Genomic DNA, 26825 nt, shown 5'->3' with positions numbered 1-26825 from the left:
TTGTGGGAAAGACGTTGTTTGTTTGGTAAAAATGCAAACTCTGACTCGGATTGTTTAGATTACATCATTATTCAGTATCCCCAAGTGCCCGTCCTCCTCTTTTACTGACCCAGTTCTGACAGACTATTTGGCCCACCCTGTTCATACAACTGTAGGCATATGCTTTTAAATCAACAGTTACTGAGAGTGACTGAATTCTGAAATGTTGGCCTTCCCAGGTTCATCCTTTGTTCAAACAGACTATTATTATATTATTCAAACTGTAAGATACAACAGCAGTGTTTGGATTTATCAGCGTATTCAACACTGCGTGCTGTGACAGCAATTTGATGTCACGTGAATATACAAACCTTTTAAGTGGCATTTGGAATCAACACTGTCAGAGTTTTCAGTAACACTAATGTTAAGTGGTCAATTTATTACAGACACGTAATCATTCTCCGTAGCCTTTCATTTACCTTGAACGTGCTTTTCATTTACCTAAAGTTACCTAACCTTTCATATACCTAACGTGCCTTCTGATCTGTTAAAGCTTCTGATTGGCGTTACCATGGAGAGCGTTGCCAAGTGACGCTTGGTGATATCCAGATAATGAAGCTGTCCTTGTGCTAGCCATAGCACGTAGCACGAGAAATGGAAGATAACTTTCAGTTTAGAGATGCTGGGTCGGTAAGAAACGTACGTAAATCCAGTATACAATGCAGTAAGTGCATGGGGGAACGTATGTGTGTCGTGCTGCTCAGTACATTAAGTTAGCATACGTTCAAAGTGCAGCTAATGTAGCCGCTAAGCTAATAAGCTAACATAGACGTAATTTTTAGCAAGTGAGAAGGTAGGATAGCCTTTTAACCTAAACGTTTCTAGCAAAGGGACATTAATTTCAGTTACAGAAGTAGACACGTTTCTATCCGAGTATAAGCTATCATCAACGTACTTGTGTTCCTAGTTAGATACTTGTCGACATGTTCAAATAATGTTTTGATTTAACTGTTCAAGACCACATCAGGTATTTGTTTCGCCCTTCGAGGTCGGAAATTAACATAAAACGATCATAACACTGTACCTATACTGCATAACTGTTGTCATATCTTTTCTTTAATGCCATTGAATGCTTTCATTGCTAGTAAACTTACATGCGTTCATAGGACCTGCTGTTTGTTCCCTTTATTTTCTTGTCAACTTTATTTATATTGCACATTTTTATTAACCTATGTTTACCAAAGTGCTTTACAGATGAACATGTATTGATGGAAACTACTTACAAAGATAGCAATGTCATGACCTAAGAATAATTTTACAACAAAAAAAACAACAACTACAGTACTCTTCGATAACAGAGAAATATTACTCCATTTGTGTTGTCATAAAAGTAACCACATTTTTCCTCAAAGGTATAGAGTAGCAGGTCTGCTGAGGATTTCTGCTCTGCCCTAAATTAGTGATGGAGTCAAGTTTTACTATCATGTAAATCTTAAGACAACATGTGGTCCTCTCATCAGATGGCTATCGTCAAAGCAATGCAAAGCAAACCCACACAGTCCTTGATAGTTGATGGAATCGTCAGCTTTTGACTGTAGTGTACCAGAATCAATTCACCATTTCTTAATCCTGCACATTTCTTAGGTGGTTAAGTCTGGACGAAGAGCACGGCTGGCAGCAGACCAATCATCGTTTGAAGATTCCAGATATGTAAGGAAATCCTCCACCTCAGCTGCAATGGGAGAAGTATGTGATCATAACAAAGACAGTTGATGTAGTCAGTTGCATGTTATTGTTTACTCTTTCAATAAGCTTCATCATCAATATGCACTTTTTGTCTTATACATGAATCACAGGAGGACAGCGAGGTAGGTGGCATGAAACAGTATTTAGGTGACTTTGCATGGCTTCTGCTGCTGATGTTTTAAACATCGTGTTTTTATTGATTAAAAAAACCCTGCTCTGTTAATACAAGTTGCCAAACTTGCCTCCGTTTATCTGGTAGAAGTAAATATGAAGTCCTGTTAAGATTCACCAGCTCTCACGTTGTAGCTCACACCCAACACCATCTTCACACATGGTACTAAGTTTTAATGAACTGATTTTAAGGTAGTGACTTAGAGTTTTTATTTAAAATGTCCATGTGTTTACAACATAATCAGTCGTTGTGCTTAAACTGTGACCGCTCTTCATGACTGCACTGTGTGCATTGGATTTCATGTGCTTGCATGGGATGTTTTGAAATGTTACTTCATAAAAGCTCTAAAACTTGTGTACTTCACAGTCACACAACACTGCAGTTAAACTCTTTTAAAGAAGCACAAAACTTCTCTCTATAACATTATCAACAATGTTCATAAATTCTGTCCTTATTTTGCAATCATTTTTACAGAGATGTTGTCATGACGTCTTCTCAGTGATCCTAAAACAACTTTGAGTTCGTGCTTCTAAATTTGGACTAAATATAGTACACGAAACATATGAGCAAGGTCAAATGAGAGGAAATATTTCAAATAGAACAAATAATTGCACTTCACTATCTTTGGCATATATGGTATCAGTCACATATCTTTGACTGACAAACCATAAACTGTCCAACATTCCAAAAGCAAAACAAAAATGCATGCTATTCTTTTGCTTTAGGCTAATCTTCCCAAGTTAGGTCAACTTCCCAATGTATGAACCAGCATTCTCGCGCCCTCTCTGACCTGCTGTGCACATGCAATACATTTTTTCCAGAGCGTTGTGCGACTGGGTGGGTTTATTTGTAGTCTTAGTTTATCAACCCTTGCCTCTTTGGCCTAAAATACCCAACTGATCGGTCACATTCCTGAAATCCTTTTAAACAAAGACTCAATATCTTTGAAAGGCTCATCGGGTTGGGCCACCACAAGTCCTTTTGACCGAGGGACTATCAGAGAATTCTAAATTAGAAACTGAGAGGGCTGAGCTAATTATCTTAACAGAAATAAACATGTGATCGTATTTGGTCATAAAGAAGTGGAGGCTCAAGTGTGTTTTGTTTCTCGTGATATCCCTCTCTGTCAGGAGAAGAATGTTTAACACACTACATCGTATTATCTTTTCCCTTGTGTCAGAAAGACCAAACACTAACTACAAAGGGATTTCTCATGACTTTAAGGAATTTTTGTAATGTTGCTAAATAGGACTCAGTTGTCATGATTCTGATCCCCCTTGTTGTTAATAAAGAGACAGTTACTAATTACGTAAAGTTGAGGGAGCCAGTTCAGTCTCAGCTCTGTCGATTAATGGTAATATACAACAGAGCAGAGTGGCTCCCCCTCCCTCTGGCCTGTTTAATGGTGACATTCAGATTTATAAATGGCTTTGCTGAAGGGACCAGCCATGAAAGATTATTTTCTCTTCCATCATAAACGAAGGAAATTCTTCACGAGCACTTTGTCCTCTGCAGACCTAAGTTAGTAATGAGAAATGTTGTGCCTTTCCCCCCCCTCCTCCTAATTCATTTGTCTAGTGCTCATGCTCGTGTGCCTTTAGGAATTCAATTCATTCAAGTGCTGCTCTCAGGGTCCCGGTCTCAGGATCAAAATGCATACTCAGTTTACTATTTTCAGAATCAAAGAATGAGAGGGAAGGGGTGTCTTTTTTTTTTTTTTCCTGGGAATCTATTTTCGGCATCGACTCACGAGTCCTGGCAGTTCCCACACTCTGCTCCATATGTTCTACTGAAAGGAAATTGATAGTATTGAAAGGTAAAATAAACTAAACAATGGTGTGCGTATGGATGACATATTGTTAATTGTTCGGGAGCTTTTTAAGAGCTCGATTTTTGCAGTATAGGCTCAGAGTTGAACTTTAGATATTATTGTCCCTGCACAATGAGCGGGACAAATCAACTTGTTTTCTTACCTTTACAGAAAAATGATGGCAGGTTTAGGGATGTAACGAGGGTCAACATCTTCTTAGGTTTTTGTGGTCTTGTATTCATAGACTACACTTTTAATATATGCTTTTTTCTACATTGACAAGTCAACATAAACCTTATAAAACCTTTCAGCCAAGTCTTATACAAACATGGTGTTGTTGTGCTTTATTTCCACAAGTAGAGCCTGGTAGAATGCTTAACAATCTGATCTTATGTTCTTTTATGTAACTGAGTAATCATTTGAAGAAGCTGTTTACGATTAAAATAATCTCTTGTTTCAGGGCCCTCCTCCAAAACCGGCCAGGCGTCAGGGCGGCTGGGCAGAAGAAAGCTCTGGATCTGGTTCTGCCAAGTACGTATCTTCACCTTCCCCTCTGTCCCCAGTGGCTGCACAGAATGCAGCGGCTGTGAGCCGTGGTCTCGAGTTATGTGTTATTAATGAACTCTCATGCTGTTGAATGAGCTTATTTATCAGTGCATATTTGGCACTATGGCCGTGTATCAACAAGGTTAGAGGGAGCCTGTCCGAGCAGGCAACTCTCCATTCGTCTTCATCTGTGAGCAAGGCGGTAATTGACATGGTTAATGCATCAGCCACAGGAGGGCACTGTTAGTCAGCTAGCCACTTCATCACAGAGGTACAAGCCACTTAATCAACCCTTACCACCGCACTCTGCTCTTTACACAGAGAGCACAACATGGAGAATTTATAAAATATTTGGAACAGATGGAAAGTGTTTGCCCAAAGCTTGCCTCTAAAAATAACTGTTTCCAAATCTAAATGCTCTACATGTACGCATCAGCATCAGACTTTATTGTACTCTGGAACAACCTCCCTTGTTTTCTCTTCCATCTGCCACTTCTTTATAGGAGATTCGTCGAAGTGAATAGGCTGAGTCAATTGTGCTTATTTGTGTAGTTTACTGCACCGTTAGTGCAACTAGGGAAAACAGCAAACTCAATAGATCTTTCCTTTCTCACAGAAGGTCAGTGTGTCGCTTTTCTGCTTTTGCGAACCAGCTTGATTCCTAGTCTCAAAGCGATTGAAATACAGGAGGTGTAAAAGGGGCTTGCACACGCATTGATCCTCTCTAAAACAAAGTAAGTAATGGTCCCCCCTGGAATCGGCAAGGACTTTTCCCTTCAATGTCACCCCTCATGCTCAATCACCGCCGCCCTCCTCCCACTAATCCCAGCGCAGAAATCCCAGGATTTGTCGATCTATCACTTCTAATTGACACTAAATGATCTGTCAGTTTATTGATGAACCTTTGAAACCAGGTTGTCACAATATATTTTATCCCTAACAACTTTTTCCAGACAGTTTTACCATGTCTATCGCTTTGCCTTACATGAGTCTTAATCAAGGGGTCTGTAATGTGTCTTAAGTGTCGCCACCCCCACCCACCAGACAGGACACAGTCCAAGGGCAGGCAGGTAGGCTCCCTCGGCTCCTCTCCGCCCTGCTCTGTGGTACTCCTAGCACCTTTTAGGTCATTTGTGGTTGAGGCAGAAAATACAGGAATAAACATTTTTGGCTGAAAATGTTTCAAGGTTTGTTTTTCATGCTTTTCTTTTTGCTTGGATTACGTTTTCCTGTTCATATTGTTCCGCTCTGCTTGCACTGATGATAGTCATTTGAACCTTTATTCCTGGATGAAAATTTGGAGGCAATTATAGCAATAACATACTGTAGGGCTTCATAGACTGTTGCAAATCACTTCTGCAAATCTATTACCAGAAAAAAAGCAAGAAACCAAAAAAAAACAAACCCCTATCTTATTTCTGACAAGGTTGTGATTGCCTTTAATGGAAGTAGGAACTGTAGTTGGTGTACTGGTGCTACTTTGGATAAAAGAGTTTTAATTAACTTTATGGCCATTTCTACTAAATTGTGTTTTTAAGAAAAAAAATTGACATCACAAAGTCTTGAAGAATTTTCTTGTCCCCCCCTCACCGTATTTCCTGTACACTATTACATAATGCATTTCCTGTGATGCCTTGATGTTCATAGGTTTGATAGATATATTTGTTAATTTTTCTTCTCACTTTTACGTTGAACTGTATAGTCATATGAAATTAACCTATTATATATAAATGTACTTGGCAGGTCTTATGTCTCAGTAATTGGCAGGATAAAATGAAAATGACAGCAAGGAAAGAGTGTTGTAATGCGGGAGCTCTCAATTTTCACACCAGTAGGGGGCACTACTTAACCAGGAGAAGTTGTCAAACCTTTTTGCATCCTGATCGAGCCCTCATACACCTTTCTAAATGTTATTCATTCAAACATACTAAAGGTTGTTGTCCTTTTTTTACTCATATTCTACAATTATTGATCTGGATAAATACTTGATACTCGTATAAATGATGTGGTAATGTGTTTTATTTCCCCCCTGATGTCAGGTGTTATTACTACCTTTCCTAAAACAGACACAGAATGCTAAAAATACTGTGCTGAGGCAGAGCTGTGTCAAAACACAGTATTTTAGTGTCTGGCGTGCTCTGCTCAAGCTGAGCTGTGTAAATGAGAAAAGTCTGAAAATAGCTGCGTGATCCAGCAGGAGACGAGGCTGAGAAAACAGAGAGGAGCGAAGAAACAACCGCTGTAGAGCCCAACCTGTCTGATATAGCAGAATGACTATTATTAGATAGGAGAAGGAGGAGGTGCTCATCAAAATACCTCTGTGCCAGGACTACAAAAGTAGATATGTATGGTTGAGTTCTGTGCTTGTGTGTACATTGAAGGACTGAATACTGTCGTCTTAGTTTGATATTTAACTTTTTTTCTGTTGCTTTATAGATCATCGAGGAGGCCTGCAGCTGAAGACCTTGAAGAGTACGTTCACTCTACTTCCCATCCATTCATTTTTTTTATTCTTGCACTTGTGAAAAGGATGCAACACCAGTTACATTTTTGTATGCTTGTAAAAAAATAGTTTAAATGTTTGTTCCTTTTGCAGTAAAATAGCGCCGCGCTTTCAGATTGTCCTTGGTCGCAGCTAATCCTTGCCTTCCAAGAACAATCACTTAACATGATTAAAAAAACAGCGTGACTGAGTTGTCATCACTTTTATTGCTATTGGGAGCCAAGTTTTCCTGTTATTCCAGTTTTTTCCCCCCCTTGCCCCCACATCACTCAGAGAATAGAAAGACATCACGAGGAGAGGCAGGTAGAGGACGCAGTTGTCTGTGTTTTACTCATCGTCGCGGAGTGACTTTGTGTCTAAAGTTGTACCTCTGCAGAAAAATATCTTATCTTTTTCTTCTGTCACAACTACCTTGTTATAGCAAAACTTATTCAGACAGCTTCTCCAGCTGGGAATATATATAAAAAAAACAAAACACAGAGGTGATCTTGTCTAAGGCCGCCAGTCTGGAGACCCATACAGCCCAACAATGTCCCATAGCCCCGTCTGAGTCACCTGTTCACACCAAGCCAGGAGGAACCTAACTATCACAGAGACGAGACAAAAAAAAACCGAGGCAAAGTAGCAACCTCACCCTCTCCGTGTGATGACCTCATTATTGAGCTACATTTTGAATGTATTAAATAATTCATCCTCTCCCACTTCCTGTTTCTACAGCCGCCGCCTTCGACCACAAACACCCCAGGGATCAGATGATGAAGGAGGTAAGAGTCACCCGACTATCCCCAACTCTGCGTCTCACCTCATGGGCAGCGAGCCCTCCGGAGCCCGCCCGCCACATTTATCCTGTGGAAGTGGAGCAGATAAGCAGGCAGTCAGATCATCACTTCCCACCGATGCTCACACCATATTTCTCCTTGAACCTTTTATAGCTTCATGTGTTCGAGCTCTGCCTTTGACCAGTGCTCTTCCTTTTGACCAGTGTGTGACACCATTTAACAGGACGCTTTCAAAAAAATGACATTGAATATGCTCATTAATTAAGGCAAGGTCTTTAGTGAAATGAGAAGTGTATGGCACGATGTAAGTGTTCCGTCACTACCCAAATTGTCACAGTTAGTCAAACACACACACACACACACACACACACACACACACACACACAGGGAATCAGGCAGGGGCTGTTGAATACAGATGTAGCTTTAACTGCATCACCTGAGGGCCCAACTCTGCACACCACAAACACTGTCAGGACGGACGGGGGAAATCTCAGGTAAACGCCGCCTAAAATAATGGATCTATTTTGCAGCAGCCGGCAGCGAGGGAAACAGGCTCAAACTGCCTCGGTAAAGATTGTTTAGAAGAATAAAACACTCATTTGAAAACACTGTAAGACTACACATCAGCCCCTCAGGTAGCGTTGAAGAATTCTGTTTATTAACAAATGGCACATTAATCAAACCCTCCACATTTTCACAATATGTGCTCTTATTTGTTTCAAAATATTTAGCAAGGGAACAGCAAGAGGATAAAATAAGATCGATGAAAATATAATTATAACTCAAAATAAAGCTACAATTGCGTGATGAATTACAACAAAATCAAAGACATTTGACATTTAAACGTTCACACACAGTTCCTATAAGAACTGTATGTAACCTATTTTAATACTGTCAAATTATAATTGAGGGAGATGTAGTTTAAGTACATGCTACAAGTTAGAATCAGTCAGGTCTTTTATGAATGCTGTAGTTACACTCGGCCTCGTCGCTGCTTTCTGTTGAAATGTTAAAAAAAAACATTTCATAAAAGGTATCGTTGTATTTTTAAGACTTTCAACAAAACAAAATCTGTTGATTAATTAGAATGAATTGTCAAATCCATTTATCTGCGTGTCTCCGTTACATTTCTGTTCACCTACACACACACACACACACACACACACACACACACACACACACACACACACACACACACACACACACACACACACACACACACACACACACACACACACACACCACTGTGTGGCACGCACCGGCTCATATGGCCCGTTGAATGAAGAGTCCAGAGGTTTGGTTCTCTCGCAGTTAATGCCGCCGGAAAGATTATTACTCTGTGGAGGGAGACCTCTTAATACAGAGCCCGAGGCAGGGGCAGTGGAAATTACAGTGCTGAGGGTTAGTGAGATAGCCCCTGCGATCTTGATTATGTCCCCAACCCTTATCCCCTATGTCCACTGGCTACAAGCACAGAGAGAAAAAGAGAGAGAGAGGGGGGCTCACCCAGTCCTCTGCTTCCATCTTCCCATCAGCTGCCCCCACAGCCTCCTGCTGCTTACTTAAAATAGCTCCACTATCGCAAACACTCTCATCTGTTACATGTCTTATTCTGTAGCTGCTGATGTTTTGAATATTATCCCACAAGCCATTCAAAGCCATTCTGTGCTAAGGTAATCATTTGACCGGACCCCAGGCAGATTATTGAAGTGATGTGGAGAGACGCCCTGTTCCCTGAAGTCGCTGACTGGCAGGTGCCTGCCGGGAGTACGTCCACACTCGCAGCAAATTATCCACTTTTGATATTTACATGCTTCAGCGAGGAAGCTGGGAGCCGTTTATGCTCGCTGCCAGACAAAAGCCACCTTGATACACGTCCAGCCAGGGGAAGGAAGTCAGTGGAGGTGATGTGTGTACGGCTGAGGAGAGACAGCGTTTTCTGATGGAGCTGCCCTCTGTGTGGAAAGAAAACGCTCGCTTGTTGTCAGCGGCTTCGATGCCCCACTTGACCCGACGTAATGGGTTGCATTTAAAGCTCATTTAAAAGTGTTGTTTCTTCTTCACTAAGTAATAGAGTTTGCATATAAACAACATTTGACTCTCTGCTTCACATTGAACTCTCCTGCAGTGTGTTAATAGTGTATTACTGGCTGAAATGAAAAAGGGTGTGCGTGGACGGATAGACAACCCCAGGAAGCTGTTTGCAAAGAGCCGGATGGCAAGGCTTTTTGATGTCATTGCACTAAGACCATTAAATTTGATTGGGGGTCCAGGGGGGACGGATTCTGCTGAACGCTGTGCTTTGTAAATGAGAGGACAAAGTGTCACTGGGGCCTCATGAATATGAAATACCATCGCCCGCATTTATTTGGATATCAGAAACACAGATGAATCTTGTCAGCGGCTAAACGAGCGTGGCATTTTTAATTTGGTTTAATTTAAAAAAAAGAGAAAGAAATAAGTGATCAACAGAAAGTTGATGGGTTAGCTTTTGAACAAGTTGTATTTCATTGTCCATCGAATCTATGTTTACTTCTCAAAGTCCTTCACTTTTAAACTTTATAAATGTATTGTTCCGTCAAAGATTAGTACCTTCCTAACTACTGTACGGTTTATTCTCAGGAGTAATTTTCAAGGAATGGTGATAAAGATGCCAAGATATTTCATTCCATCAGATGCAGACTTCCATCTCTTCACCTCTATTTAGCTCCTCTATTGACTTTCCCCTCAGGGTGCAGTACTGTGCTTAGAGATTACTGACACCCCTCTACAAGCAGTCCAGCTCTCTTTTCCTCTCTTTGTCCGTCTCTCTCTCTCTCTCTCTCTCTCTCTCTCTCTCTCTCTCTCTCTCTCTCTCTCTCTCTCTCTCTCTCTCTCTCCCTCCTTCCCTGCTTCACTGTCAGTACTCTGCTGTAGACTTCATGTGGGTGCTCAGACTGTTTTACAAACGGTAAATTCAGGAAAGCTTCATCCTTTATAAAACTTGATGATAAAACTTAGATCCGTTCTCTTCCTGTGAAGTTGTATGCGATGTGATGATAACTTTCATCAGTCCGTGAGGTTTTTTTTATAAAAGTCTTTGAACATATTTGAATCAGTGTCTATTCAAAATTCAACTTTTCCTCTTATTTCCATCAGATCTCTCTGCATTGCTGATTCTGCCTCTCTTATTTCCCTGCTCCAAAAAATGTCCATCTGAAAAACTCTGAAAATGTGCCCTGTCCTTCTTGGGAGAGGAGCCATCCTCTGTCCTGTTGTGTTTTGCCAATTAAAGCGGGTTCCCACTGTTAAAGCAGCGGGTTGGCGGCTCCTGGCACCGCAGCTCCTGCCAGGCCGCACTTTGACTTCCGACCCCACACAGATGGGCCCACAAGCAAATACTCTTGCACATGGCTGGATGCCGCCCCAGTCGGAGTGGCAGAGTGGACATGGAGGTCGGCCTACCGGCCACTGCAGGTCCTGGGGGTGGGCGGCGCTGACAGGGCCCAAATGCTAAGGTAGCAGGGGGTGCTTTATGGGGAGCCCCTGGCCAGCGCCCCTCTCACAGCAGGAAGAGCTGCCGCCTTGCCTCCTGAATATTCATGGCCGCATGGCTATTGTGACAGGGCAGCTCTTAAGAGGATGTAGCAGAAGAGAGGGAGGGAGGAAGTGCAACACAGACATGGTCACACATACTCACACAAAAATATGCATGTGCTTCCAACAGCCACAGGAGGGTTGCTATATTTTTCATAAATGATCTTGTCATTTGGCTACCAATCTAAATGTTGATACTGTCAACAAAAACAACAACAGAAGAAGAAGAACATAATTGATTGATTTCATGTTTTGGTCTGTCTTTTCTTTTTTTTCCCAGATATCCCAGTGATTCCAGACCTTGATGAAGTTCAGGAAGAGGATCTCACCATGCAAATTGCTGCTCCACCAGTGTATAGCAGTGAATGCTTTTAACTCTTGAGTTCATTCTTATCACTAGAAGACAGAGAACACACACACACACACACACACATTTATCCTGACCTCTTTAACCCATGTCCGTGCACAGGACACCAGATCAGTAGCCTTCTCAGGTGACTTTGATCCTTACCTGTCCTCCACTGGTGCCTTTGCAGAGTGTCTTGCTTTATTGGGCTGAAATGGAGAAATAACAGTAGGATGTGATTTATGCAGCTCTGTTACAGGGTCCCGTGTAACCGGGCCCTTTGATTTACAGGGCAGTGAGAGACACGCCGACATGTGTCGAATATGTAGCAAGGCTATGACAGCGGTGGAGGTTATTAGGCTGGGGCTTGCTCTCTGTGCAAGATAATATCCACATTGAACTCATTGCGGGGGCAATGTAGCGTGTAATGTGCAGTAAGTAGGACTGGCATGCACTGCTAGGCCCCGGCCACTTTCACAGCACCCCCACTTAATTCTAACCCACAGATAAGCAGCTGGGTTTCAATTTGAAGCGTTTACCACTTGGCAACCATCTCCTTCTCTCTCTATGGTCTTTGCTTCAAGTCTCGGATCTTCATTTCACACAATTTAAAACTTTGGGAAATCCATTTTTTTAATTCTCGGTTTGCATGAAAGTATCTCAGTCAGGATGGCTACTTGTTTTATGTGACAAAGTTTCTTGATTGAAACACTCATCCGCCAGCGATTCAGAAGCAAATTCAGCCTTTCTGTCATCCTGTCAGCGTCCAGGTGAATCGAGTAATGACCTACAGAGATCTGGACAACGATCTAAAGTATTATTCTGCGTTCCAGACCTTAGTAAGTCTACGACACACATTTTTACATACCTTTTCTTTCATATTCCTGCCTCTTTCCTCATCAAGGTGGTCCATTTTAATTCTGAATTTTACTGCTCTGTTCCTTCAGGACGGAGACATCGACTTGAAGCTCCTCACCAAGGTTTTAGCGCCGGAGCAGGAGGTGAAAGAGGTGAGTCAGTTTTTAGTAAATATAGCTTGTGAGCTCCCAGAGAAGACCTGTCCAGCTGTTTCTAGAGCACCAGGGGAGCTTGCCACTCTGTCTCCCAGGTAATCAAGATTTATGATGTGTACATTAACACCCTCTGCTCTCCTTCTCCATTCTGCTCCCAACACTCCCTCTGTTCCCCGCGCTCTCTTTCTCGGTCTGTCTCCCTCTGCCTCTTTAATTCTTCTTCCCTCCCTCTTCTGCGTCTCTTTGGCTCTGCAGGATGATGTGCGCTGGGACTGGGATCATCTGTTTACAGAGGTGTCCTCAGAGCTGCTGATGGAATGGGATCAAGGAGAGAATGAGGAGCAGGCTGGGTTGCCTGTAACATGAGGAGGAGTTTTGGACTGGGACTTTAAATTGCTCCAGTGGGAACTTGGTGAATGTCCATAACACGTAACGGCCAGTGACTTTGCTGAGAGTATCTTTAATTACTGTTTCTAAAGGGAGAATTTCTATCATGTGAAGTGTGTTTGTATTTTCTAAATAAAATTCACTGTGTGATGAGCAGTGTTTCTTTGTTTCGGTGTTTGGAATGTTTCCCTCCTTTTGTTTGCGAGTTTTGAACTTAAAAAACAGCTGAAAGGCAAACTGATATAGTGTGGACAGCGTCTCTAAAAGAAGCTGTCACAGTAAACAATGCCCTCCTTGTACTGCCAGCATTATCATCAGCCTTGTACAAGTCCAAGGCTGATAATCAGCTAAGCTGAAATCCAGTTGATTGTGTTCAAATTAACATTCATCATTAAAGCCTACAACCTTATTGTTATTGACTGTGCCATTGACTTTATCTTCCAGGTCTTCGATAGGAGCAACCCCTTCTTCACTATTATCTCAAATGCATTGAACAGAGTTTCTATTGACACCTGGGGGATTAGCATACATTATACCTTTTACTGGATAATGTGGAATGGAAGTCTGAAACAAGACAGAAACCGTTGTCAGGTGGGAGTTTTCTTTTAAAGTAGAGGTACACACAATGTTGTCAACAATGTGATTTAAAGGTGACGGGTGACAGGCCGGGATGTGTTCTCTGTTCTGAATATTAAATCAACATTAGCTCGGGCAATTTGCACAGAATTTGATGTCATGTGTGAAACGTGTTGTATACTGTGGCCTCAACTCGTGCCGGCCACATGTATCAGCATTCAGTTTTGTCTTCAGTTCATGTGCGTGAATATAAATGCTGGCCTCCGATGCTGACCAGGTCTATTAGAGAAACAGCTGTAACATTTACAGATTGTGATGAGGTTTATTCCTGAGGCAGAGAGCAATCTCGTGACATTTGGAGATGCACAGCGAATAGTCCTGGAGGACACATAATCTTTGAATTTAAAAGCTCAATCACAGCCCATCACAAATAGATCCAGATTTTTCCGTTTGTTGGGCCTTGAATCAACTTCATTAAGTGTAGTTCCTCAGGATGAGGCTATCACATGGGATGTTTGTACTCAGAATAATTGTGTGTGTGATGGAATATTTGAGCTCAGTGCTCAAACGCTGAGAGTGATCACTGTTTGTTTTTCCATCAGACATACAAACGCACACTTTTTACCGCCTCCACAATTGGCTTATTTAGCCAGACTTAATGAATTCTGCCCATATGCCCGGAGCAGCTGCTATGTTGCCCCTTCCTCCCGCCCCCGCTGAGCTGCGAAGTGCCCATCCATGTAGAGACAACCTCTAGCTGTCTCTCTGGAGAAGGCTAAGCCTGCCACTCCTCTGCTGGCAGTCAGCCGGTGCTGTCTGAGGTGGACTGCGGATGGGCCGAGGGCTCAGATTAGGGCCCAGTGATCACGGGTTGCGTGCCGCCTCAAATGATTGGCCCAAGCGTCGGTGGATCAGAGAGGGGATTAGAGGAAGAGAGAGAGATCCAGAGACGCTGTTTGGCATGTGCTTGCATCCAGCTTCTCAAAGTGACCTCTCTCTACTGCCTAATCCTCTCCTTTATTCCCTCCATGTCTCTTAGTGTATACAGTACATCCTGATGCTGCAGCGAGGCTTCAATGACCTCTCACTGCCTGGGTGCAGTAAATTCAATCAAGTCAAAGCACCTACAATATATACAGTTTTGTTCTTCGAAAGCTTTTTGGTTATAGCTTTAGCTTTCCGTTGAACAGAGTCAATGGGAGGTGAGTTGATGCTGTGGACATCAGATCAGACGATACAGGCCTCATATGGGTTTGGGGTGTAATTTGTTTTTTCATGACATTTTTCTATTAAAAATAATGGAGCCATTTCTGCTGCAAGAATCCAAATAACCATAAAGCATGCATCTATAATCAGATATTTCACCCAAAGTGTTCCAGTAAGGACACAACGCTTGTAATCGTTTGATGGAACACACGCAGCAACACATCTCAGAAATATGTAGGAAAGTAAGTTTCCACTCGTGTTTATATTTAAGGCAGTATCATTTGTTTTTGAGGCCCACTGTAAAAGCTCAAGGCCATTTGGGACCAGCTGAGCAAAGCTAGCTCAGGCCATTGAGTGGAGAAGGGTAATTTAGCTGTGTTTTTATCAAGTCTCATGAAGGAAATTAGTTTTCATTTGTTGGTGAAGTAAACACGTGCAAGGAAGTTATACTTTTTTTTTTTTAAATGATGAAGGCATCATCAACCTAATGTTTTTCCTGCTCCTGGTCGACCTGGCTCGCCTTAATGTATTTTGATATTGGGCGCTAATTGGAAGGATAGAATAGAGATAATGTGTTTCCAGTTCCAGCCAATATGATGTGGTGTTGACAGAAGTTTATACATCTTATCTGGTCTCAATATCTGCCTTCCATATGGCCCAAAAGCAATATGCTGAGGTGTAATTAAAGAAAATGGGGAGATGTGGCGATAGCTGGGGCCCAATGACAGGGGCCTGTGGATACAGAGTGAGGGGTGAGGACAGACACGCTAAAGCTCAAGGAGTATTAGGACCAGTTCATTTCACTAGCAGCGGCGTGCCTGTCACGAGTTCCCTGTCGCTGACCCGGTCATCACTGCATCAGTCGGATGGCATGAACCGACCATGAGGGGATATTATCATCAGGGAGAGAGAGCAGGAAAATAAAAACACCCCCCTTTTAAGCCAGGACCAGATCATGTTTTACACACTAATTCATCACAACACTAACTCAACTATATCATCAATTATATTCAAATGGATCCTGTGCCCTTTGAAACAAGGCTCAAAAAGAAGCCGCAGTATTGATTCGCCTCAAAGACTCCATGATATTTCAAGTTTAAAGGAGAAATCCTAGCCACGCACAACTAAGGCAGTCAGATCAATATCATATTTTGATCAAAAGGGGATTTGCTTTTGAAATGGCTAGATTAGACAGATGTTTTATTTTTCATTAGATACACCGCATTAAAAAAAAAAAAAACAACCCACAGGGGGTGATGGGAGAGGAGGGTGGACACAATGAAAGCGATGCGTTTTAAGACCTAAAGTTTGATGAGTCGAAAAATAGTTTCATTTTTGTCAGGAATATTGTTCCCTCTTTTTTAGTTAATATTCTATCGCTCCAAGTCCTTTTTTGTTTACCCCAGGTGGGCTTGGACATGAAATGGCTGGACTGTTGCAGCTTAGAATGCCCCATGGCATCTTATGGCCGTCATGTTGTCAAATTACCCGGAAAAGGGAGTGAGAGGGCTGAGGTTTTTTGTTTTTTTTGTTTGTTTTTTTAAGTACAAGCTACGTGCAAGAAAAGCTTCTGTTCTTTTTTGCAACATTCAGATTGTCTTAATTCATCATTATTATTATTCCTGCTTCCTCCTTGTATGTTTAAGTGAAGCTGCGGCTTGGATGGGGGTTTGAACATGAAATACAGCTGAGCTCCACATTTGTCATGTATTTTATTATTTCCCTTCTTCACCTCTCAGTCCTGTTGGCGAGGTCCTTCATTTTTCACATGACTGGTTTTCTTATCATTGTGGGCCCTCTCCGCTGGCCTATGAGTGACTTAAAGGCAATAAAACACAAAACATTCTGTAAAACACGGATGCCTCTCTGCTTGTGGAGGCCCTGCAATGCCTCTCCGGGAAATTATGATAATAACTCAGTGGCGGCTGGAGTAGTCGGGTCGCTTGTGCGGGGCTGGGGGTTCACCAAGGTCCTGTGTGCAGGGGCAGGTCAAGGTGGCTTGTCGGGCCTCGCCACACACCCCCCTCTGTCATAAACTCTTTCCATCATACATAATGCCGCCTGCAGCCAGGTACACAGCACAGATTCTTTGTCTTATAGCCACTGGCGATAAAGTAAGGGCTGATGGGAGACTGGGTGTGTTGGTCCCCCAGCAGTGAGGAGGTCAGCCGAGGAGGCAGGAAAAGGAAAAACACCTGAGCCAACAAAACACTAATGTTTGCTCTTTGAGGGTCACAAATACACACCTTTTACTACTGTACTCTGTAGTCTGGTACTTTTAATGTCTGTGTCTTTTGGGAGCATGAAAACTGTGTCTGATTGGAGTTTTTGGTGTCTGAATTATGTAGGGAGGGGCTTGATGTAACTTCACAACACCTCCCGAGTGTGTGAATGAGAAGGAGCGAGGACAGGAAGAGAGCACGGGCTCCACCACTGAGGTGCTGACAGAGGGGGGATCGAGGGGGCAGAAATTGCACCTGTTCCGGCCCAGCACCCTCCCAGCAGGGCCTCGCGCAGAGTCTCAGCCTTCTCCTGGCATCTGTGATTTGGGGGGGGGGGGGGCAGGGCCAGGGCCAGTCCCACCTCCAGAGCTTGCTTCACCTCTCCTTTAGCTCGTAGAAGAGAAATGAGAGAAACGCTGGAGGCTCCATCTGCCGAGGGGGTTGACACGGTCTCTGTGGCCCGCCTGGGGAAGCAGGTAGCTGGGCCTCTTCGACTCTGCCACGGGGGTCTCACAGTGGTAGACCACAGAGCGGCACATCACACGTCACATGCCAGCTGGCCAGGCTCTCTCCACTGTAAACAGAGACTAATGACCACTCAACACACACACACACTTACACACTAAACACATAACCGTCAGCACCGTGGAGGAGGGGGAGACAATGAAGGTGGAAAAACTCTGTTCGGACAAAGGAAAGCAACGTCCTCAGGTTGGATCTGCTGCTGTAGGAGAAGCTGTTCGAGCCTGCAGAGTGAACTCACCGTCACAGTGGGACGCAGCTAAAGCTTCTCTTTGGGTCTCTCTCTGAGTCCACAACATCACAGTCCATCGGTTTCCTGCATGCGCGAGACATCACAGGTCTCCCATTGCTCTGTGAACCCCTCGGCTTAAACTGGTCTACCCACTGAGTCTGTAGAGTTCTCAGGTTGGATCTCTGTCCTAAGGAACTGTATGGGAGCTATGAAGAGAGAAGAGTGTTATTCCAATTCCAATTGTGTGACCCTTTAGTCTTTAGAAATCAATTGTCATTTAGTTACAGAGACCCAACATTAATCCACCAGTGTGCAAGCACTTTTCTGTGGTTGCCTAGAAAAATGTACTTTTAGCAGACCGAATACTCGACCAAGGTGATGATGTACAGCCATCTGCCACGATAGCCTGCGCTGACAAAGTCGAGTATAAAGAAGAAGCTGTTCGTCAAATTAAACTTCACAATACATTTAGTACATGTCAGAGCTGCCTTTAATTATGTGTCTCCAAGATGAAGGACATCTATGTCTCCATGTTTCCTGTCCTTGTCTCATTCAGGATCTCCTTGTCTGGGTTTTTAAATCTCAGTTTCCCTCTCGTTCAATCAGATTATAATTATTCTTAGCATCCACCAACCGGATGGTTTCATATATGTCCTGCTATCTCATTAAATGTATTTGCCCTGTTCTCTGTAATAACTGCATTTGTAGAAATAGATAGGTATAGAAAAATAAATAAATATATTAAATACAGGATAGAAGTAATGTGACATTGAGTGTTATTGCCCTGTTATGCAGGCTGAGATAGGGAGGTCACTCGGCTACAATGAGCCACCAGCAGCAGAGGCCCCCACTGGTCCACCAAAGTGACTTGGTTTCATCTAAAAACTCGCAATAAATATCTGGCCATCATTTATTTTAATTCACTCCTTTCTTTCTCAGATGGAATGGATTCTTAACCTTGTAGGACAAGGACACCCGCATGCTGCCTGCCTTGCCTTAGCTGCTAAATTATTCTTCATTCTTCAGGGGGAATAAAAAAAGGAGTCCAGCGTTGCTCAAACTGTCAGCTCCAATGAAAAGCTGGCCTGAAAATGTTGTCACTGAACCCCTGGATAAGGAAAAGAAGGGGAGTGGGCAGTGTATGATGGGGTGAGAGAAGTGGGGGAGAGAGAAAGAAGGGCGGTAGTGAGCAGCCTCCAGAGTGATTTATTTGCCAAATCAGGACACAATGAGTCGATTATGAGTCCTCTAATAAGAGAGAGTGTTTGGGGACCCACTAATTGGGCATGATTGAGTTGCAGTCTGGGAGCCGGGCGAAAAGGGAACCTGGTCGGCGGCTGTCATGCAATCATCAGCTAATCAGAGCTTTGAAATTAAAACTGCGTGTTTAGGGTAGAGGACGGGATAATGGCAGGGACTTGCCGGAGCTCTGCGGCTGCCTGAGGAGGCTCCTACAGCATGTGTGTTTGTCTCTGTTTGTTTGTGTGTATTTATATGTACAGTATGTGTGTGTGTGTGTGTGTGTTTGTGCGCAGTGTAGAGAACATATTATTGTATGTGCTCTGTGTGTCTGTTCAATTGGGGCCCCTCATCTCTGACTGGTCTGCGCTGGGCTTGATGAGGACATTGAAGGAGCTGTAATCAGGCTGGCCCTTGTACTAAGACCTGTATGTTGTGTTTGTGTGTCAGGATTTAAATCTCCAGGTTTTTGAAAAAACATTTGATACAGATTTATTCATTTGATACAGATGCAGAGCATACAGTAAGACTATAATCAAACTAGTATTACTTAACATTTTGCACAGAAAACTCATATTTCTTTTTTTAAAATATGATCTTTAACGAAAAAAAAACCATCTCTATTTTGTCACGTGCAAGTGAAAAGAATCAATTGTTGTTTATTATTGACTGCAATTCAAAAAGCCTCTTAAAATGTAAGCATAATAAGGCTTTTTCAAAATCCTCAGAAACGAAGACTTTAGATTTTGCATTGTTGGATTATATTCTCGTTGAAAGAGCTTTAATCCCGTGTCGCCACTAGGGGGCAGTGTTTGTCCGCAAAATCGCGAGAGTAGGCCGACAGGACTAATTGATGTCAGGTGCTTTCTCTAGATGTAAGGGTTACCAGAGATTCAAAGCAGAACGTCACAAATACAGTACAGGAGCATCTGTGTCCGAGTTTAGACGGACACAATCACGTTTTAAAACAACGAGTAAGTGTTTTCAAACTTTATGGCTAGAATTATCCCATTGTATCGTCGTTTTGACGACTTCTAAACCATTTTAAAGGCACATTTTAGATAGTTAGTATAAATGCCTATTTATGTGTTCAGTCTTTGATTGTCTGTTACATCAAACAGTATTCAGAGATCTTTTATTGATTCGGGGTTCTTTTCTTAGGAATGAAAACCTCTTACTGTGAGACAGAAGACTTCTGCTACAAAAATATGAAAGAAAACACAAGCAAATATCTAGTTTATAAGGAAACCAATGGTTCAGTTTTACTTCTTTTTTTTTTTTTGCTCTGAAAACTTTATAGTTCTTATTTTCTCTGAACACATAATTGTGTGTGTTTGTTCTTTAATAAATTGCCATGATAGTTAATATCAGTGTAAATTATCGAGTTAGGCTTTAGGTGTTGTTTAAGGTTAAGTTGGTATTTTTTAAGATAAAAAAAACTGCCTGGGTATCTTAAGAAAACTATTTTATGACATATTACAGAGGTATTTTTTTTATAATCATATAGTTTTTTCATTGATTGTGTTTTTACATTACAGAGTGTATTAGCTCCTGTCAGTGCTGCATGAGATTCGACTGGAGACACCAGGGTAAGTGTCCTCAATATGACCTTTCTATCCAATGTTAGGGATACTGTGATAATCAACCGGACTTGAATCAAACTCTTAAAAATTTGGATTACGTCTTTTCAGATGAAATTATGATATTAGCTTGTCATTAGGGCTATAAACAGATATTGACTCTCTTATTTATATATTTTTAAAGAATATTGCATTTTGACATCTGTCTGTAGTTTCCCTGATGCAGTAAAAATAAAACAGTAATTTAGACCGCATCTTACCCCCCCCAAATAAATAAATAAATAAATAAGTAAAATAAAACAAAATAAAAAAATAGCTGAGTATATTTTATTTCTGTGATGTCTTCAAGTTATCCAGCAAACAAACCCACAAACTGTGTTTCTTTCAATCCTTCTGAGGCCTTGTCTAATTCTAAATGTGTCTTACATCTAAAAGAGGGCCTCACTAGAAAAATCAGAAGTGAGTTTAGTCATAAATGGGATTAATTCCCAAAGAATGTCCTTTGCTCTTCCTCCCATAATTTCATTTGCAGGGTCTACAGGATGAATAGCCAAGCAGGCAGTGATGTGGAACTGGAGGACAGGCCTTGCGGGGCCTGTGCTGCTACACCGCAGCCTTCAGGTTATGTTACCTTGATAATGTCACAGCTGCAGGAACCAAACCGCCCACCGTACAGGACACGGGAAATCCAATTATCCACCTTCTAATGTGTGGGAATTTTACGCTCTTATTTCTTAGACTCTGTTTCCAGCTCTGCCTGGGGGCAAACCAACCTGAGAGAGCATTTCTAGGATTGTTATTTTTGTATTTACTTGGAAGAATGTCCACGTGTTTTTGACTAAAATCAATATTATAAGAAAGTTAGACTACAGATTTTTTTTGATTTTTTTTTCAGAGAAAACCAGTGTATCAACAATTCAAAATTATTTGATTTAACTTGATTAAACCCTTCTTGTGGTTTACATTTTAGGCTTTAAAAGAAAGTATTAAAACGTTGCAGCAAAAACATATCCAGTTACACACAAGAAGACAAACAGGCAAATCTCTGATTCATCCAGGAGTCAGCCAGGTCTTTGTGATGGCTGTACACGGGAGCAGGACCCCCACCTGTCCGGACCCCCGACTGTCTTTTGATTTAATTAAAAGAAAGAGAGTGCATCAATTTCAGCCATGTGGCGGGGAGATGACAGTACACAAATTGAAAGTAAGCATCTCAGCGGAGCAGGGAGGGGGCCAGTCCATCATTAACATGGAAGACAATTCTGTGTGCAATGTAACTAGATTAGAAACATTATTATCATTCCACCGCTAGACATAAAGCTCTGCCATGGACAGGGTAAAAAAAACAATCTTTATAGAGCTCTGTTCTCAGGACAGAGTGAGTGTAGTGGTGGTTTTATTGAGCTGAATCAAATATATGAATAGGCGAGTGTTTATATGCTCTCTGTAAAAATATGCGTCTCATCCCTTTGGCAGGTCTCATATTTACACATAGTTTACCACACACAGCAGTGATTATGTATCTCACAAGTGATTGCCTCGTCCAGAATACATCCAGTGACTTTATGACGAGGTTTGCTCACGGTCCGATTCGAAGGAATGTGAATGGGCTCCGAGCTCGAAGAGGAGCCCCATTAATGAACAGTAAAGACAGATGAGTCTCTCTCTTGCCAAGCAGGTTGCCTCAATTGGATTAGTGAGGCTGAGATTGGGATGGATAGCTGTCTATGTGCCAAGTGGCCATTAGCCCAAACAATATGCCAATATGACGCTACACAAAAACAGACCCAGGATTCCCCTCAGTGATTTCAACACTCAGACAGGAAGTCAGCAGCTGATTTCTAAAGCATTAAAACTGTACGCACATACTAATGAGCAATAAACATTTATCCATTGTGATAATATGAAGGTTAAGTGGGGGAGTTAATAGCCATAGTCTTTAATTTCAAGTGGCACCTGGGCTTGTTTCCTGTATTGCTTTCATTAAAGGGGAAATACAAATATTACTTTGTAGTACAAGCGATCGGTCAATGGCTGTCACACTGTACTGTATGAATGGAAAGCTGCTTGTTCATGTGTTAAAGCGTGGTGCTGTGTTTCCGATGCTGATGTCATGTTCTCTGCAAAGCAGTGATGGGCACTGTAGATGTCAGTTCTTCAACCTACTATACAAATAGGCACGAGTGTGAAGAGCCGGGGACATGTTATCAATCACCATGCGTCCCAGTAGAGAAGCTGCTGGCGTTTGTGTAGAAAGTCCCCCTCATACTGATCCATATAAAAGGCTGTGTGATGTATTAGAGCAAATGAGCAGGGGCTGCCTCTGACACATGACTGACAGCTCATTTGACAGTCCCAGGAAAGTGTGCAGGGAAGTTTCAATCTAATCTAAAGCTGCTGGAGGAATGAAATTGTGGCGTGAGATTATGTTTTCATGTTACATCCCCTTTAGGACAACACAGGCCAAATGGGATGAATATGATGTGGATGACCCCCCCCCCCCGGTTGAGAAGTTAGAGATGGAGCCAGACGCCACAGTGGAGTCCCAGCCGAGACATCCTAACCCATGACGTTCCGCTCAATCCACTTCTGCCCCTTGAATCAGGTTTGTGTTGAAAAAAAACACACAAAAAAAACAAGAAACTGAAACCCGGCTCACAGCTACATCTGTGGGTAAACAAAAACATTTTTGTGTCATGCATTATCAATCAGCTGTCTGGTGGGGCTTTCCAAACAGGTAATCTGTGTCATTCAATCCCTTTACCGCAGGAGCAGGGTCCTTCTGAAACAGGATAGTAGCAAAACAGACATTAATATTAAGTGAAAGAGAGATCAGATTCTCCTTTGACTGCTCTCTGTTCTTCATAATATCTGCCTGGGCCTTTTTTTTAAATCAATATTCCTTTTTCTGTAGTATAGGTTTACATTCATATATTTGCCGCTTAGCAATGTTTATATATATATATATATATATATATATATATATATATATATATATATATATATGTATGTATAATTTATAACAAAAATGTCACCATGATACTCAAAGGTCAAAGAAGATTTCTTAATTACTCCAGAAATGTAAAATTATTGACAGCCTCGGATCCTCAAACCTCCTGATGCATACTCCAACAATGATCAATCACTATGGTCTAATTAGCCATATTAAAGCAATAAAAAAGGACCATTTTATTATGACCTCTCTAGTTCCCCATGATAATTGTCTTTCCTCTTTTTTTTTTGAGACATTTTAAAGTTATTCAAACTTCCTGCTCTGAGGAACAAATGTTTCCACGATAGATGTGCCAGGACTTCTAACATGCCCTCCGTCCAGTGTGTGTTATTCGTAGAATGAGGTCAGATCCCGAGCATTGAGTGTCAGCTGCTGTTTTTCCATTGAAGCAGACTATACTCAGGTGTTTAGCCCTCTGACAGGCCTTCCATTGGCCTCTAAGCAGCCCGCTGACCACAGAACCTGATCTCACACAAGCGGCTGTCTGCCAGGTTTAAACTCAACTCTCCCAAACATGTCACACCGACATCTTCCACTTCTGCCTCTTATGACATCCTCTGTCTTTTTACCTCTTTTTCATCTGTGTCTGCTCCGTGCGATGGCATCCATATCCCCCCCCCCCCGTTAATGCAGCTGAGGCTCTTCGAATGTTCGTATTGTCGAAGTGATCATTAAAATTTATGGCAAGCTGACTTCATCCAGCTTGCTAGGTCGCGCTGGCATAAGTCATAATTATGTGATGACACTGTAAGACAGAGCGTCCACGCTGGGCCCCCTTCTTCAAGGCAAGCTGAATGATATAATTAGCCCAGTAAGAGGTGAAAGCTCCGGATTGGATAAGTTATTAAATGTTTGGATGAACCTGAGCTCCATTTCCCTAACTATCGCTGTCGTCCTCCCGCTCCCTCCCCCCCTCTCCATTAGCCCATTAGCAGTTATGTGATACTATATGCTGATGGGGCAGTGGACAGAGAAAGTGGGTAAATTAAGCCTGACCACTGCTTGTGTTATGGACTGCTCTTATAAGGTGCCACTGAAGGACACGGCAAGACTCAAGAGAACAGCACATCGCTGAGGGACGCCTGATGGTACAGTAATGTGAGCTGAGCTGAGTTTGTAAACTTGACAAGTGTCACTCTGACCTTTTGTTTTGTTGCTTGCGCTCATTAAGAACTCGTTTCAGTGGTTAAGCTCACTGTTCTCAGCTCATTGAAATTTCGAGTGCTTTGTGTACAACAAACACAGGTCAGACTGGCAAACTTGTCAAATTTAACCCTTTAGATCGCTCAATTTGTCCGCCGCTCAACTGTAATGTAAGGCAGTGCACCGAGGTTGACAGGGTGCCCACTGCTGAGCCCTTGAACCTCAGTGTGTGTGTGTGTGTGTGTGTGTGTGTGTGTGTGTGTGTGTGTGTGTGTGTGTGTGTGTGTGTGTGTGTGTGTGTGTGTGTGTGTGTGTGTGTGTGTGTGTGTGTGTGTGTGTGTGTGTGTGTGTGTGTGTGTGTGTGTGTGTGTGTGTGTGTGTGTGTGTGTGCCGCCATTTGCGAGCGTGTGTTGCGCTCCACCAGAGGGTCTCACCAAGCATGACTGTGTGTTATTCACACTGACGAGTTTCACTGTTCACTGTCACCTCTCATTGCGAGGGGAAATAAGCCTGTGGAGAGGGCTGTAGTAAGGAGAGGGTGGGGGACGGGAGAAGCCCCCCTTTTACAACTGCAGCACAAGGCCGAGTTTCTCTTCCGAAATGCTCCGCAGAAATCCACCGAACCAGCAGAAGCAGAGATTCAGAGGCAGTATGCTTAACAGCCTGTTTATGTTTTCCAACACATTCTTCCAGAGAGAGGTAGAGTGGCTGTGTGTGGGGCCGTGTTTCGGGAGGGGTGGGTGTTGTGGGTGTTTGATTTGTTGTGAAGACTCGAGCAGCAGGACCCAGCAGAGTCCAGGTTGGCCCAGCAGGCCTGCAGAGAGTGACACTTCCTCTCTCTGTCTCGTCCTGCAGAGAGCCCTGACAGCAGGGACCTGGTGCTGATCCACGTCCTCCCGTTCATCATCACCAAAACCAACCACCCACAGCGGACAGGCGGGGGGATGGATGGGAGGGGGAGCTCTCTGTTATCTGTGTCACCCCACTCGACTCCCCCCCCACCACAGCCCTGTCTTTGGCCCTTCTCCAGAGAGACCAAAAAGCCGGCCACTCTCTCTCTCTCTCTCTTTCTTTCTCTCTCTCTCTCCCAGCTCCCTGATTGTTTTTGTTCCTGCAAGCAGACAAATAGAGTTTGGACTGTTACAAAAGAAAATGCAGGAGCTCATTTGATCTTACTGCCCCAAGGAACGGCCGGCCTGAAGGGCCAGTGATTGGAAAATTACAGGGCTTCTCAAGCTGTATTGTCAGGTAGTCTCATCCAGACTCTTTTTTTTTTTTTTTTTTTTGTTCTGTTGAAGACCATCAGCTGAAAGACCAATCGAGCTCTCTTTATAAAACACCTATCAATACTTTGACATGACTGACAGTTCTTAGATTAGGATTATTTGCGCAGCTATCCAAAGGATAACTTCTTTGACTCAGATTATAATGGATGTAATTATGAAACAAAGGACTCTTGTTGGTGACAACTTGTCGTGGAAAATTCTCCTTTTACGAGGTGGAGAGTTGCTAATTCTCAAGAAGAAAATTCACGGTGGCGCTTGAATCAGATCTCTTTTAATACGTGCAGCACGGAGGAGAGGCCAGAGCATCTTCTCCCGAACCTTTACATTACAAGTCCTTTTATACAATACAGAGAGATATGGGGAGGTGACCTTACACTTAACAAATGGTGATCTTAAAGTTTAGTGTATTCTGTCTGTCTGGAGACAGTGACTCTGTGATAATCAAATTACATTTTCATCCGTATGGTACTGTCTGCGAAGGAGGAGGCCCTCCTGTGGCTCTCTGACACCTCTGTTCATTTGGTGTCTCCTGCAAGTCTAGGTAATTTCTCACATTCCTCCCTTTTTGACACAAAGTGTCAAACAACATTTGTAGAAATTACCATACAAGGTCATTATAACAGACTGTTCGTTACAGTGAAAAATGAATGAAAAACAAAAGAAAATAAAACAAAAAACAAATCAATAAGAAAGAAAAAAACAAATGAGGAAAAATGAATGCAAGGAAAAACACACATTGCAACAATTCAGTTTAAAAATCTTAAAGGCAGAATTATACCAACTCCTCATCTGAATCATCATATGGGTTTCCTGGGGCCCATTCCGTCATAGAATTTTTATCTTGTTCATTATCATGAATTGGCTCAATTGGTATTTTTACATATAATGTCTTTTCTCCTCCAACTACACCGCTTATCCATCTGTATATAAGGGCTCGCATACATGTCAG

The 26825-nt window shown here is 42.5% G+C and overlaps 2 protein-coding genes across 3 annotated transcripts in view; both read left to right on the top strand.

Annotated features, from left to right (window-relative positions):
* The first annotated feature begins 345 nt into the window (after positions 1–345).
* On the top strand, positions 346–13016 carry ift43 (intraflagellar transport 43 homolog (Chlamydomonas)). The gene is made up of 9 exons (XM_079369520.1): positions 346–678; positions 1624–1725; positions 4168–4238; positions 6690–6725; positions 7474–7520; positions 11392–11464; positions 12221–12296; positions 12405–12467; positions 12726–13016. Exons 1-9 carry the CDS (start codon positions 634–636, stop codon positions 12834–12836), a joined length of 624 nt encoding a protein of 207 aa, XP_079225646.1. The 5' UTR covers positions 346–633; the 3' UTR covers positions 12837–13016.
* A 6798-nt stretch (positions 13017–19814) lies between these two features.
* Positions 19815–26825, top strand: part of LOC306840009 (G patch domain-containing protein 2-like) — a 43743-nt gene continuing 36732 nt past the window's right edge. For both annotated transcript variants that reach the window (XM_079368992.1, XM_079368991.1), the window contains exons 1-3: positions 19815–19828; positions 20395–20443; positions 22887–23039. The gene's annotated coding sequence lies outside the window, so the exon portion shown is untranslated. The remainder of the gene's footprint in view (positions 19829–20394; positions 20444–22886; positions 23040–26825) is intronic.

Source organism: Symphodus melops (assembly GCF_947650265.1).
Source record: "Symphodus melops genome assembly, chromosome: 19".
Classification (NCBI taxonomy): Eukaryota; Metazoa; Chordata; class Actinopteri; order Labriformes; family Labridae; genus Symphodus; species Symphodus melops.
Note: the sequence above shows the minus strand (reverse complement) of the source record. Positions and strands in the feature narration are given on the sequence as shown.